The 13,800-nt window shown below is 47.7% G+C and overlaps 1 protein-coding gene across 16 annotated transcripts in view; it reads left to right on the top strand.

Moving 5' to 3' along the window:
• The first annotated feature begins 2,496 nt into the window (after nucleotides 1–2,496).
• Nucleotides 2,497–13,800, top strand: part of CNOT1 (CCR4-NOT transcription complex subunit 1) — a 60,621-nt gene continuing 49,317 nt past the window's right edge. For 12 of the 16 annotated variants that reach the window (XM_075160928.1, XM_075160932.1, XM_075160922.1 and 9 more), the window contains exons 1-3: nucleotides 2,498–2,662; nucleotides 9,045–9,321; nucleotides 13,525–13,632. In XM_075160928.1, coding sequence (XP_075017029.1) covers nucleotides 9,220–9,321; nucleotides 13,525–13,632 — 210 coding nt within the window. In that variant the 5' untranslated portion in view covers nucleotides 2,498–2,662; nucleotides 9,045–9,219. Of the gene's footprint in view, nucleotides 2,663–5,373; nucleotides 5,393–6,729; nucleotides 6,751–9,044; nucleotides 9,322–13,524; nucleotides 13,633–13,800 lie in introns of those variants that run through there. The other 4 variants (XM_075160931.1, XM_075160929.1, XM_075160917.1 and 1 more) reach the window with 3 other exon arrangements.

The raw sequence follows: 13,800 nt of genomic DNA, 5'->3' as shown, positions 1-13,800 counted from the left end.
TTCCAATCCTGTTCTTCCAGGAAGTGTCCAGGGAATGGGACTGGGCCAGGTGTAGGTTTTAAGGGATGCTTTGGGGATAAAGCAGTCAGTATTAATCCGTTTTATATTGTTCCCTTGGTCGTTTACACTCTCTGTGGCTGGTGTTGCTCTGGGCTGTCCCTCTGTTGCCTGTCTGGATGATAGTTTCACTACTGCTTTCGCTGGGTTGAGCAGTTCCCCCAGCTACAGATTCAGCTGAGGGAGTTAAACTTCAGCAGCAAATTGCTCTTGTTCAGTTTTTAAGTTTCCTTGTTCCTTGTTTGGCTTCTAAAACCCTGGGGGAGGGAGGAATTCATGTGTATCTATTGCTGCTTCTGTGATGAGGGTCCAGCCCAGCCGTGTGGAGCACCTGGCTTTGCTCCTTCTGCATCTTCTGGAAGCAGCCCAGGCTGCCATGGTGGGAAGGTGAACCATGGCGTGCTTCTGTACTTCTCACCGTGGCTCTCTCACTCTGTGACCGGTGGCGGGTGCGAGGACAGCACGTGGGCTCTTCCCCACGTGGAAACGTTTGGTCTTTCCCTACTAACGCTTGCTGGGTGTAAATGTGGACCTCCCTGCTGCTCCTCAGGGCGAGATGGGGAGACTCAGATGGAGGAGGAGGAGGAAGCCCCAAGCACAGCATGAACGTTTGAGGGACCCTGTGAAGGCACGTGTCCTTCCTGCCTCCCCCAAGGTACCTCCAACCTCCGTGCCCTCAACTTTTGACACAACCAGGCTCCAGCAGACCCCCCCATTCGCATGGCACTGGCTGCCTGCCTGACCCCCTTCGCCCGGCTCCTTCCTGAGAGCTGGCGCTGGGGCTCAGAGGACCCCTTGGCATAAATAAGAGGGACCCTGACACCACCCAACCCTGCAGACCGCTCCTCCCGGACATGGGGAGCACAGAGCCACCTCCCCTGGAGCTCAGCAGGGACCGGGATGCCCAAGGCTCAGCAGACGCCAATGCCGAGATGCCTTTCAGTGCCCGTCCCCCGTCAAGATGGAGAGGGGTTTGGTACCGGTGGCTTTTGTGGCTCTGGCTTTCCCGACGGTGAGGTCCCATGGCCGAAGCAGAGGCAGACATGGTGTCCCACATCTTTGGTTGTCACCCGGGGAGCCGCTGGGCACCCTCGATCCCCCGGGGGGGGTTGAGAGCAGGGGGGTACGAAGGTGCTGTGGCCGTTTCGCTGTTTGCCTTACCGTTCCCCTGACTGTTTACAGACACCGGCCTTTTTAAATGTATTTTCTAAGTGCAGAAAGCGGAGGGACCTCGACTCAATAAAAGTGACGTTGTGGTGCGTGTGCCGGGCGGGCGCGAGGTGGTTTCTGTGGGGCCGGGGGTGCTCGCACCGTGCTGGGGGAGGGAGATGCTCCCGGCTGGGATGCGGGGATGAGGCCGCGTCCCGAAACGCCAGCCCAGCTCTTCGAGCTCTGGGGTGGACGGCGTGGGGACGGGTTTCGGCGCTGACCCCATGGCGGCTGGCGGGGGGGTGGGGGGTGTCCCCTGCCAGAGGTGAGGCCCGATCGCCTTCCTCAGGCCCTCGTACCCCAGGTACCCTCCCGGGGAGGTCCCCATCCCAGGGTCGCCCCCAGGGCTGGAAGGCGGGTGTGGGGGCCCTGAGGCGGGCGCGAGGTGGCAGCCGCGGCCCTGCGGGGGGGAGCTGAGGGGGTCCAAGAGTTTCCTCTCCGGGACCGAGGCCGGCGGGCTGGGAGCGTGGTGTGAAAATGGAAGGGGAATTTGGGGGCAAAATGGCCCCTGCAGCGGCCCGGGGGCGGTGGTGGCCCAGCGCGCAGGGGACGCGGTGCCCGGCCCCGCGGCGCCATGTTGTGGGGACGCAGCGCCCCGGGCCGTACCACCGCACTGCGCGGGGGGGTGTGTGTGTGTGTGTGTGGAGTGCCCGGGCCACAGCGCCCCGGGCCGTACCAAGGCAGCGCGGGGGGAGGCGCTCCAGTGCCTGGGCCCGTACCACCGCGCTGCGCGGGGGGGGGGGGAGGGAAGGAGGCGCGGTGCCTGGGGCCGTACCACCGCCGGGGGGGGGAGCGCGGCGCCGGGGGGGCGGGGCGGAGCGCACCATTCGGGGAGGGGCGCCCCCGCCCGCCCCCCATGACTCCGCGCGCCCTTTGGCGCTCCCCGCCACTTCCCCTTCCCGCCCCGCCCCAGCGCAGCGGCCCGCGCTCATTGGTCGGCCTTGCCAGTCCGGGTTGGCCGCTGGTGCGCATGCGTCGGCCGAGAGGCCTGCCAGCGCTGATTGGCCAAAACGGTAGGAAGGACTCCGGCCGCTCTCGGCCAATGGGCGCGCGGCGCTGGCTCCGCGCGGAGGGCCGGGGAAGGGCGGGGGGAGGACGGCAGGACGTCCCCCAGAGGTCGCGCCGCGCTGATTGGGCAGGTCGCGCGCGGCCCTGCGTCCTGATTGGGGGAGCCCCACGCCAGGGGGGCGGGAGGCTCGGCGGGCGGCCCGCCCACCCGCGCCCCCGCTGCCCCCCCCCGCTGGCGTGCCGCGAGGGGACGGGGGAGGGGAAAGGCCGCGACGTGAGCGCGCGACCCCGTCCGCCATTTTGTAGCGAAACGGCGGAGGCGAGAGGATAAAAGCGCGAGCGGCCGCAGCCCGGCGCCCCGCTCCGGCCCCCCCCCACGCCCCCTGAGGTGAGCGTCGTCCGCCGCGCCGAGCACAGCCTCGGCCCGCGCCCCCGCCGCCCCGCGGGTGGGCGGGCGGGGGGTGCGGGAGCACCGCAGCCTCTGGGGCGGCGGGGGTCGCGGCCGCGATCTGGCCGCGGGGGTAGCGGTGTAGGCCGCGGCGGGGCCGGGCGGGCGGTGGCGGGGCCGGTAGAGGGAGCCCGCCCGGGCCGCCGTTTCCGGGGTGCGTGCGGGGCCCCCGCGGCCTGCCCCTGCCTGCGCCGCTCCCCGCCCCGGCCCGCGCCTCTTTGCCGCCGCCCGTTTCGTCAGGCGGCGTCCGCTCGACAGGAGGAGCGGCCGAGCAAACTTTGAAGGGCTCTGCCTGGGCCCGGTACGGGCCGGTCATGGCCCGGGGCGGGAGGCGCGAGTGTTTTCAGGTCCGTGGGTTGCCGCCTGCGGCTCTCGGCGCGGGGAGGAAGGCTCCGGCGGCGGCAGGCTGCACGGTGATCGTTTGGAGGTGGCACGGAAGCCTTCGGCTTTTGAGCTGTTTTAATTTCTCTTCCCCGTCCGCTGTTGTAGCGTTGATCGTGACAGGTGGAGCTCCGAGAGACTCGGGCAGCAGCCGGTGCTGGGCCTATGCCGAGCTTGGCTCGGTGGCCTCTTCAGGAGATCGGCGTTGTTGTGACTTGCCCAAAGAAAACAAGTAACCTGTAAACAGTGAGCGATAGTAAATAATCCACTGACAAAACCGTCCTGCAGACCACATGGAAGAAATGATCCTCAACGCTGTCCTCCAGTTAAGAACACGCTGCCTAGTAAAATGGATTTACTTATTTCAAAACTAGAAATAGCAACAGTTGGCTGTCTTGACAGATGCTGTATTGTTAGAAAGAGCCGCTTTGCAGTAGTTCTCTAACTCCGAGTAGTACCATGTTCTCTTTACACAATAAGGTTAGTGAGCAGTCATAGTTTAATTTCAACAAACCACAAACAGTTTGGACTGTATTTACAACAGAAGTGAGATAATATTAAAAAATACAAAACCAGACACTTAGTCTGCTGATACGTCATGGGCTTAGACTGTTTCTGAATTCCACTTGTTAAGAGGAAGTGTGACATCTACTTTTTTTAAGTGGGTAACAAAACAGGTATGACACCTGACAAGTCATTCTTAGTGCACACGACTTAAGTACTTGTTTCCTGTTTCTAAGGTAACTATGTTGGCATCGGCTAAAATTATAGGCAGGATGAGTCTGGGTGAGGTGACTGACTTACAAACAGGAAACAAACTTGGTTGGTAATAGACTTGTTTGTCCTTTCTAGGCTTGTTATTGTCTTGGTTTTTCTGCCCTTATGCTTTTGAGTTTGCTGTTAACTGTTGATCCTCTTGGATCCTTTGGTGTCTCTAAACCAAACTCAGAGCGAGCTTGCTACCTGCCTGTCTCTCCTCTTTAGAGAAATACCTGCTCCTGTTTATCCTTCTAGCATAGTGCTCCTAGATATTTAGTTCATTTTTAACTGGTGCTGAAATGGTTACTGTTGGTGTTCACTTGAGTAAGTGGAAGAGAAACTGTGCAAACATAACTTAGGAAAAGAGGGCAGTGATGTTTTGTGACCCTGTGATGGATCATCGCTAAATAGTGTTGGGAATTCTTATTACTGAGAATCATGGCTGAGGACATCACTATTTTAGCCAGATTTCTTTTTTGTTCTATAACCATCCCTAGCATTAGGAATACTGTGGTTCTCCTTTGCCTCTTGAAATGGCGTTTAACTTTATAAAACACTTCTTGGATGGAAAAACAGCAGGAAGCCTTTGAGAACGGGTCCCTAAATTTCCTTCACTTCCCTCCAACAGAAGCTTCATCCTGCAGTGTTTGACTGAACGGAAAGTGGGAAGTGAGAGTTTCTTGGGTTTTTTTTGTAGACTATCCTAGTTGAGATGTGAAAACGCCTGAAGCGGCCATGTCATGATTGATGCATGCCGGATATATTTGAGGTAGGTTCCAAACCTGAAGCTTGACTGGCCTTAGTATATGGGAACAAACATATGTGCTTAGTTCAGCCGCTCTCTGTAAACTAAAGTTACTGTGTCTAATCAGCATCATGGCTTCCAGTTGACTTGGATTGTGTGCAGTTTTCTGCTATGTGGAATGTTCAGGTGTCTTTTCTATGTGTAAACACCTAAATTTGAACCTGTCAAATTAATCAGTAGCTTATTTTACTGTTAATGTGACTTACACTGTAAGGTTTTTATCTCTGTAGATTGAGAAATGATAGACATCCTGAAGTCTAACCTAACTATGGTATGATTCAAAACCTCCTTCCCCGCCTTGGAGCACTTCTCATGTGGGGCTTCGGAGAGGTGTGCTGCTTTTCCGTGTGTTCTGTTTGTGCATGGGTTTCAGAAGAGGGTAAGAGACCGTGTTCTGAAGAACAGGTTTAGCAGTGGCACTTTTAGCATGTTTTATATGATGTTTTTTGACAAGAGTTTAGAATCTAATCAGCGAATGTGTTGCTGTTTTTGTCACTCAAACTTTTTATCTTCCAAATGCAGTACACGTGGCCTAAAATCTTTACAGCTCTTGAAACCCAGCGGGAGTAGCTACTTACCTCTGCAAAATACTAAAAGAATCCAAAGTTCAGCTTAAAGTAATTTTGAACTTACTTTCTTGGTAAGGCTCTTTCCGAATTTGTGGAAGACTTCAGGTTTGCCATCTTCAGCAGCAAGGCTTAGTTACTCCTAGTGATCCGCTTCAGGTTAGTAGAGGGTGTTTACTTTGTCAAACCCGACTGCTGGTTACATATTGGCCCTCTCTATTTTGTGATTTTTGGATTCTTGCCTAAAATCTTAGCATATTTATGTTTTTATAACCCAGCAGAATTCTGCTGTTGAAAAGAATCTACAGGAATAGATGCCAAAGGTTTTGCTGATGGCCTGTTGATTTCCTTAGGAAATGTTGAGGCTATGTTATACTGCAGATTTCAGTAAATATTTTCTACCTTTTAAAAATCAGCTGTGTTGCACAATATAAAATGGTAATCTTTTAAGAGCTCCCGGGCCCTGTGTCTGATAGCTTAATCCATTACTGTATCATAGGAACTGTAATTGAAAGTAGCTAATTTTGTCAGCAAATTTAAGTTTTTTTGGTAAACTCTTTCTGTCTGAATTGTCTGAACCTGTAAAGATGGCAGGTTTGCCCCACGGACTGAAAACTTCTTGAATTGTTGAGGCCGGTGTAGGGAGATTCATTCCCACTAAGAATATATGCATCTAAAAATAAAGTCTGCTTTGCATAGCATTCATAGCTTGGTTAATCAGTGCTGTAGAAACTGAATTTTAGCCTTGCATTGAATGACCAGAGAGGTACCTGTGCAATTCTGCTTTCCGGGCAGGGCTCCCTTAATTACTCTGATTTTTATATACTAATGTAAGTCAGGTTGCACCGTTTGAAACTCTGAAATGCTGTTAGTCTGGTGCTTGTGAGAGCTGTCAGGTTTTTTCTGTGTATCAGGATACATACTGTGCAAACCATATATTTAGAACATAAATAGGAAGCTGCTTCCTTCAGCTATTGTGTTGTGTCCTTGAGTCGCGGTGCCTGCTCAGGCTCTTGTTCTGCTTCCTTGAAAGGGAAAATCCCATTTGGACACCAGCTTGGGTTCTCCAGTGGCACTGCCAGATTTTACAGTTAGAAAGTGGCAAAGCTTGTTGCGCTTCCATGCGATTAAAGCATGTTGAGATGGTAGTCCCTGCTTTTCTTGGGAGAAAAGCGTGATGTTAACAGGGGGTGGGATGGCCAGTGTTGGCGCTCTGCGGGGCGTTGTGTGGCAGCAGGGAGGATCAGATGTACAACTGAGCCCAACTCGAGTTCCAGTACCTAAAAGCTTGATTTTTGGGTGGAGTAGGTGTGATTGCTGTGCTGTTTGTGTTGGTCTGAGGGACAATACCCAGAGAAATGTGGTTTTTCTTCGTAGGGGCCTGAAAGGCAAACTCTGAAACTTCTGTTACTGCCTTAAAAATGACCAAGTTGGAGTTTTGGTTTGTCCTGTTCCTGAGTCCCGAGTTCAACCAGCCCTTGAGTTCTTCAGGCTGGTAGCTGAAATCTGGTGCTCCGGTAGGCATTGAATTCCCCTTGCCAGCTGCTTGTGGTGGCTTTTGTAGGTGTAAGTACTGGGGCATGGTGGTCTGTTGGTTTGATTTTTAACAAACGTTTTTCAGATTTGTGTTGGTCCCATATGTTACACCTTGCCAGTAAGAACATCTTGGAAAGCGAGTGCTTGCCATGCCCAGTGACACTTTCTGGATTATTCCAAAAGAGGAGTAGAGTTATTTTTAAAAAAAAAAAATCATCAGGTACTGTGCTACTGAGAAATCTTAACTTTTGTGCCTATCCCCCTTCCTACAAAGCTGTTCTACAGTCAGTGGGCTTTTAAACCTGTGAATAAAGGTAATGAATTATAGCTTGTCAGATGTACAAAAAAGAAAAATGGGCAGTTTTCTGTAATTCTTCTTGCTGCAGTTTTAAACATGCTCTGAAATTCTTTCATAGCACAACTGCCCTGTCATTGAAGAATGTTTTCAATATTACTGCTTGAAAATTTCTTTTTCATGAGATGTGTTTTTTTGTGTAAGATCTTATATAGCTTTGAGGAGTAGCAGGGTTTTCTGCAGCATAATGAAAGTCTGGAAGTGGGTTGATGATTTGACTTTCCTTACAAATAGTTTACCCACGTTTTTATTTAATGTAATAAACTTTTCCCAAAGAGCAGAATGACCTTCATCCCCTGTGATAGGATTTGTTGCTCCTGAGGCTTTTGGTGTCTGTGGAGGATGAGGAGGAGAGTAAGTTTCCCCCCAGATGTTGCGTGTACACTTGCTAGAGAGGTGTCTTGCTACCGCTGAGGTTATCACCTGTGTGGATTCTTTCCTGTATGGTGGGGGAAAATGTTTTAAAGTATAGGCAGATGTTAAATAAGCTGTAGTTCTATGTGTAAGCGAGTGAAAACCTTTGTATAAAGGAAGGGGGGGAAAGATTTTTCTAGTTCTACCCAGCGCAGCCTTCTCAGCTTGCCTCCGTACTGCTCCTGTTTAATTCTTGCAGAAGGGTGGCCAGCATGTCGAGCCATGCTGCGGCAGGGGTTGCTTTCTGAACTGATTTGCCCTAAGCGTTGCGCGTGCCAAGTTCACACATGACCTGTGCGATCCATCTCAGTGATGAGGCAGAAATCCTGTACTGGTGGTTTTGGCCATATAGCCAAGACAGTAAAGCGATAGTTTTTATCCTGAAAAAGGCATCTTCAGACTCTTGGCACGAAGCCTAGTGACCTTTGTGTTTTGATCAAGTAGAGCTTCAAAAAAGTGACTCTCCAGCTTGATTCCACCTCTGATAAATGACAGTACTGCTTCTCTGAGCAGCTTACGGCTTCCTTTGAGATTCCTCAGACTGTTGGTTATGCAGGACTTGCTTTGGGATGCAATTTTTATCACATTGGCAATCTGTAATTTAACAGATGAGATGTCAAGTGCCAAGTTTTGTGTTGTCATAGAAATTTATTAAGCTGGCAAGCTCTGCTGTTGTAGCTCGCTGGAAAGCTGTTTCAGTATAAGCCAAATGTTAGGGTTAGTTTATTGCAGTTCTTTGTGTGTGTTGCTCATTCACAATTGCTTGTTTTGGTGTGTACGGTTGAGTGCAATACTACTTTGATGGTAGTGAGGGAAAATATTGCGGAGATGGTTAAAAAGCACATTTTTTTTTGTTTAAACTTGTGATTGATGCTTTGAATGATTCTGACCTCTGATTGTTGCTGTGTGGTATCTAATTCATTATGCATCTCATTTTCTTCTTTCTCACAGTGCTGAAAGGGTAGTCATTCTTCTGACTGAGCTGCTTGCTAGCTCTTTCAGACTGGCAAAATGCAGAAATGAATAAATGTGGACGGGTAGCATGAAAACAGCTAAGCTTGCGTTGTGAAAAGTTAATAGCACTTCTTTTTCCTTGTGGACATAGTTATGTCAAATGGTTGACATAAGTTAAGCTATCAAACATGTCTGTATTATCAATTTCTGTGTTAAACTTTATTTTTCTTGTTTGCCAAGCTAGCTTGTAAGCAAAAATATAAAAGAAAAAGCTCCGAGGCGTAATGCTGAATTCTTTTCAGATTTAACTTTCTACCCTGTAGTGTTCTGGTGGAAGTAGAAAATACAGAGAAACCACTAACTGCTTTTAACACCATACAAACAGCTTAGAGATATTTTTTTTAAATTAAAAAAAAAAAAACCAAGACAAAAGGAAACAAACTAAAAAGCTTATTTTAAATTGTCTGGTTCCATGACAAAATAACAGCAGTGCCTAGAACGTAGCTGTGAAGTTGCTACAGAACTTAAATCTAATGCAATATTGTCTTTCAGGTGCCATGTTTCAGAACAGAGGACGACAACTGAGAAAGAAGAGCTGAAGAAAGTAACACAGAACCAGATACAGGCTAATTGGGGGAAAAAAAATTAACCTGTCTCTGAGGTGACTAAAGGGGAATAATGGTGATTTTGCGCCGGGCTCGGCCGCCTGCTTCCGCCCCAACCAGCAATGAATCTTGACTCGCTCTCGCTGGCCTTGTCTCAAATCAGCTACCTGGTGGACAATTTAACCAAGAAAAACTACCGAGCCAGCCAGCAGGAAATACAGCATGTAAGTACACTAATGGTGCTACAAAAGAAATTTTGGAAAGAAAAAATGGGAGTGTCAACTGGAGTTTCTCTTCCCGTTTGAATTGTACTCTGCAGTGCTCTTGTGTGCATTACTGTATGCTGTTTTCTGCGGCATTGAGAATCGCAGCTCGCATCTCTGATATTCCTGTTGGTTTCATCTGTCAGGTCATGGAATACGGCAGCTCAGAGCTGAGACCAGTATTAACTTTGTAGTTCAATATTTGGATTAACTGCTGCTCTCGGAGTGTGGTATGCAAAGCTTTCCTAACTCCTTCAGGTTAAATCTTTTGGACATGCCATAGGACATTGTGCATTGGGAGAGGGAGGAGAGCATACACATTTACTGTTCAGAGCTGTTGCACTGATAGCATGAGTACGTGGTTACTTATATCTGAATGTTTTCACTTACCTTGGATGGAAGTTTTTTGTTCCTCTTCTGATGAAGTATGGCTTGGTGGTGAAGCCAAGCTGACTTTCTTGACCCTGGGTTTTCAGAAAGCGGGCAGAGTAACTGTAGATTGAAACCCAAATATCTAAGATCTGGGCAAGAATGCTGATTTAATTGACCCTTTTAAAAATAGCCCTGACTAGCAGGATGGACTGAAAAGCATTATCCACAGAGGAGTGCTTAGGAGGAAGTGAATGTTACTGAGCCAGTTTTAGAAACTGGTTTAGTTCAGTTCCCAGCAGACAGCTGGGTCAGTTAATTTTTTTTTTTTTACACTAGTGCAGTCCTGCAGTGATTTGAAACAGATTAGGAGGCCAGTGGGCTTAAGCACAGTGAGTTTCTGGTAACAGCTGACTTCTTTAAAAGTGCATTCATTACTTATCTTGAGGTGAGAGGGGGTGATTTCAGCAGTATTCACTGCTTAAACTGATCTCGTAAGCCATGGAGATGGAATACATCTCTTGTAACTTTTGTGACGTTTCCATGTTTTTGCAGGTTCAGTTCTTGCAGGGGTCTCGTCTGAAATCGTGCTGTCCTTTCGATCAGTGTTGGTTTCAACAGACAATTTTTGCAGCAAAGTGTGACTGAGGCGTGACTTGCAGATCTGTCCTTTCATAAAGGATAATAGACATTTCTTTGATTTGGGAGAAGATATGGTTGATCTGCCATTCAGTTGGAATATAAATCTCTAAAATGGGGACAGATTGTTCCTTACCCTTCACGACAGGCCTCTTAGACTCACTGTGTTGACACACTAGAAACCGGTCTGTGGAAATGGCTGGTTTGTGTATGGTTGGTTATAAGACAGATCTAGGATTTCAAGACTAAACTCCTAAAATCTCCAGGTCCCAGGTCTTTTTTTTTTTTAAACTTCTGGTATTCCATTACTTTTGTGGTTGCTAGTACAATTTTTCCTCAGATAGTTGAAGAGATCATATGTGCATGCTCAAACTCCACTGCTTGGTGTAAATTTTTGGCATAATAGGCTCAATTTTACAAACCTCATACCTAAGCATACAGAGTAGGTGGAAAACCACACTTGGAGTTGTTCTTGTCACAGCTGACCAAAATGACACTTGCATTTAAATATATCACTCACAAGCACAGCAGTGGCAAACCTTGAGGAACTAATTTCTCTTAAACATGCTTTCAGTAGTCATTTAACATAGGTGATGCTTTAAGACTGCTTTAAAAAATAATGTATGTTAAAAAAAAACTTCTATGCATTTTTCAGAGAGACAAATTCTAAAGAATGGCTTCCTCTGAAATGAGTTTTTGTGGTCTCCTTTTCCTGAGTTAGTGGTTGGAGAGGAGGGAAGGGCTTTGTGGACAGATCGATCTAGGAAAGCGAAACATTCTGGACTAGAAAAGCAGAGTTATTTTTGATCTAACCCTGTGTTTGCCTAAACAAAATCCAACTTGTCTCTGTATGATAAATCCAAATATGGGTCAAACTTTAGCCTGAATCACAGACTGGTTGAGGTTGGAAGGGACTTCTGGAGGTCATCTGGTCCAACCTCCTGCTCAAACAGGGTCACCCAGAGCTGGTTACCCAGGAATATGTCCAGACAGCGTTTGAGTACCTCCATGGATGGAGACTTCACAACCTCTCTGGGGAGCCTGCGCCAGTGCTTGGTCACCCTCATGGTAAAAAAAAAAAAAAAAAAAGTCAGTCTTTACAGATTATTTTATGGTCAGGTACACTGTTTTGTACATGGTGTGTGAAGGCTGCCAATACAAAAGTTTCCTTCAGCTCTTTCTACAGGAAAACCAGCAATTCTCATTCCCCGTTTCCTGGAAAAGCTTTTATGTCCATGTAATTAGAGTTGAAAGATGCTGTACTGAACTTCTGGTCTTCTCTTCCCCTCCTCCCAATTTGTTAAATTTTCAAATTACTACCCTTGTGAAGTTACTTTTATGCGAGGAAAGCAATCTAGTTCTGATGCAGAGAGGTTGTGTTGATGGCTTTAGTATGTACAGTTTTCTTCTGTATCCGTCTGATTTGAGGAATTCATCTCGGTCATGGCACCAGATAGCTCCCTAGGAGTTTGATCCAGCTTCATGCCAGACTTGTTACCACATCTAAATCTACGTATTTAATTGGGATTGCCTAAATGAACTGCCTGTTTTCTGAAGCCTGAGCTAACTAGTAGAACTTGCTGTCAATTCAGTTTTGCTGCCTTTTGCACCAATCCGAGCATCTTGCTACCTAATCATGGGGGGTGGCTGCCTTCAAAGACAGCGCTGACAACATAACTGAAGTGGGCTGTTTGCTCTGGACTGACATCTCACGAGCATGTATATTCTAGCCTCCGTCGAGAAGCAGAGCTGTATCCGACTCGGATGTTCCTTTCCAGCAGAAGAAAACTTGGAGCTGCTGGAATAAGCAGGCTATGAGGAGAAGGGAAGCATGGTGTCAGATAACGGTAGAAGAATTAAGATGAGAATAATCAGAAACAGCAGAGCCGGAGCGGACACAGCCTAAAGCAATGCTGTTTGTCTTTTTGCACAAAGCAACTCCTGGCAAACAAGGATATTTATGACGGGGTGAAGCAGTGGGCTTGGTGGAGGCAGTCAGAGCATAGGCAGAGCTGCTGGTTTGTACTGGCACATGTTCTGTCTGTTCTGCAGCTAGAAGGAGGAAACAATAGCAAAAATGTTGCCAAGAGATGAAGGTTGGATTTGATGTTAGCTGCTACTATTTGGACAAAAGAAGCAAGCTACTGGTGATTAAGTGACTTCAAATTTCTGCCAGGGTGAATTTTATTAAAAACAAGTAATGCTGTCCAGTTAGATGAGGTTTGAAGAAATGAATAAATACTGAAACATCCTGAAGGTACTTCAAACAACAAGCTGATGAGCTGGTCTATAGCCAGGAGTTAAACTTAAGGCAAATAATGAGGGATGCCAATAGTGCTGTTAAGATTTAGTAATGAGTGATAGGTGTTGCAAATTAACAAATGCAGATCACCTATTTATAACTGAGGTATAGAACTCAGTTGAATGAGCTCTAATGATAGGGGAAAGACTTGGTAAAAGGTCTCAGCTGCTCAGGTTCAGCATGTGGTATTTGATTTTAAAGCTTGCTAATGAGCAAGTTTGAGATGAACTTTTTCCTTTAGATGGCAGGAAACACTTCCTGTATCGTATTCCCTTCTGTCTTAAAAGACCGTGGAGTAATGCTGGCCAAGTCAGTTGTGACCAGGAGACAATGTAGAAGCTGCCTGCCAGATCAGTGAAGATGCTGTATGGAGGCTCATCTCTGGGATAAATTCCTGCTACGCAGGCATAGCACAGAGGCGCGTGCTGTCCCAGGGCTGTACTCTTCCGGAGTTAGGCACTGTAGCTGTGGGAAGAAATGGGGAAAAGTGAGGCCATGACACTGTGTGGATTCCGGGCTGCTTTGGTAGCAGAGAAGCTTGAAATCATCCTCTAGGTGACTTAAACTCCTTTTTACTTAGCTTTTTAAGAATATTACCCATGAAACGCATGGCTTCTGTGTCAGTGACTTGTGTCTAGATTCTTTATCTCTTAGTTTATACTATTAATTTGCAGATAGGGTTAATGACTTGGTTTCTAGGTTAAAAGGATGATTAAAAAGGAACATTCTTAGCAGTTTTGTTAGAACTGTAGATGACAACCACTAGAAGTACTGCTGTGTCCACAGTACTAGACCCAGATCTTGCTCTGTAATCACTATTTGCTACCAAATTGTTTTTTGGATTTTTTTTCCAGATTGTGAATAGGCACGGTCCCGAGGCAGACAGGCATTTACTACGCTGTCTATTCTCGCACGTGGATTTCAGTGGCGATGGTAAAAGCAGTGGCAAAGATTTCCATCAGGTAAAGTTTGCACTGAGGCATCTGCTTACTAGTTTTGGTTGTTACAAATCTGCAATAGGATTTGATCCATTTTAACCACAAAGGCAGGTTAGAGGTAGTAGTTTCAAGCAAACTTCTTTTCTGGTATATGGCCTTCCAGTTGCAAGCACCTTTTGCCAGTCCTCACAT

This window comes from Calonectris borealis, chromosome 12 (genome assembly GCF_964195595.1).
Source record: "Calonectris borealis chromosome 12, bCalBor7.hap1.2, whole genome shotgun sequence".
NCBI lineage: Eukaryota > Metazoa > Chordata > Aves > Procellariiformes > Procellariidae > Calonectris > Calonectris borealis.
The sequence above is the reverse complement of the archived record's forward strand: the minus strand, read 5'-3'. Positions and strand labels throughout refer to the sequence as shown.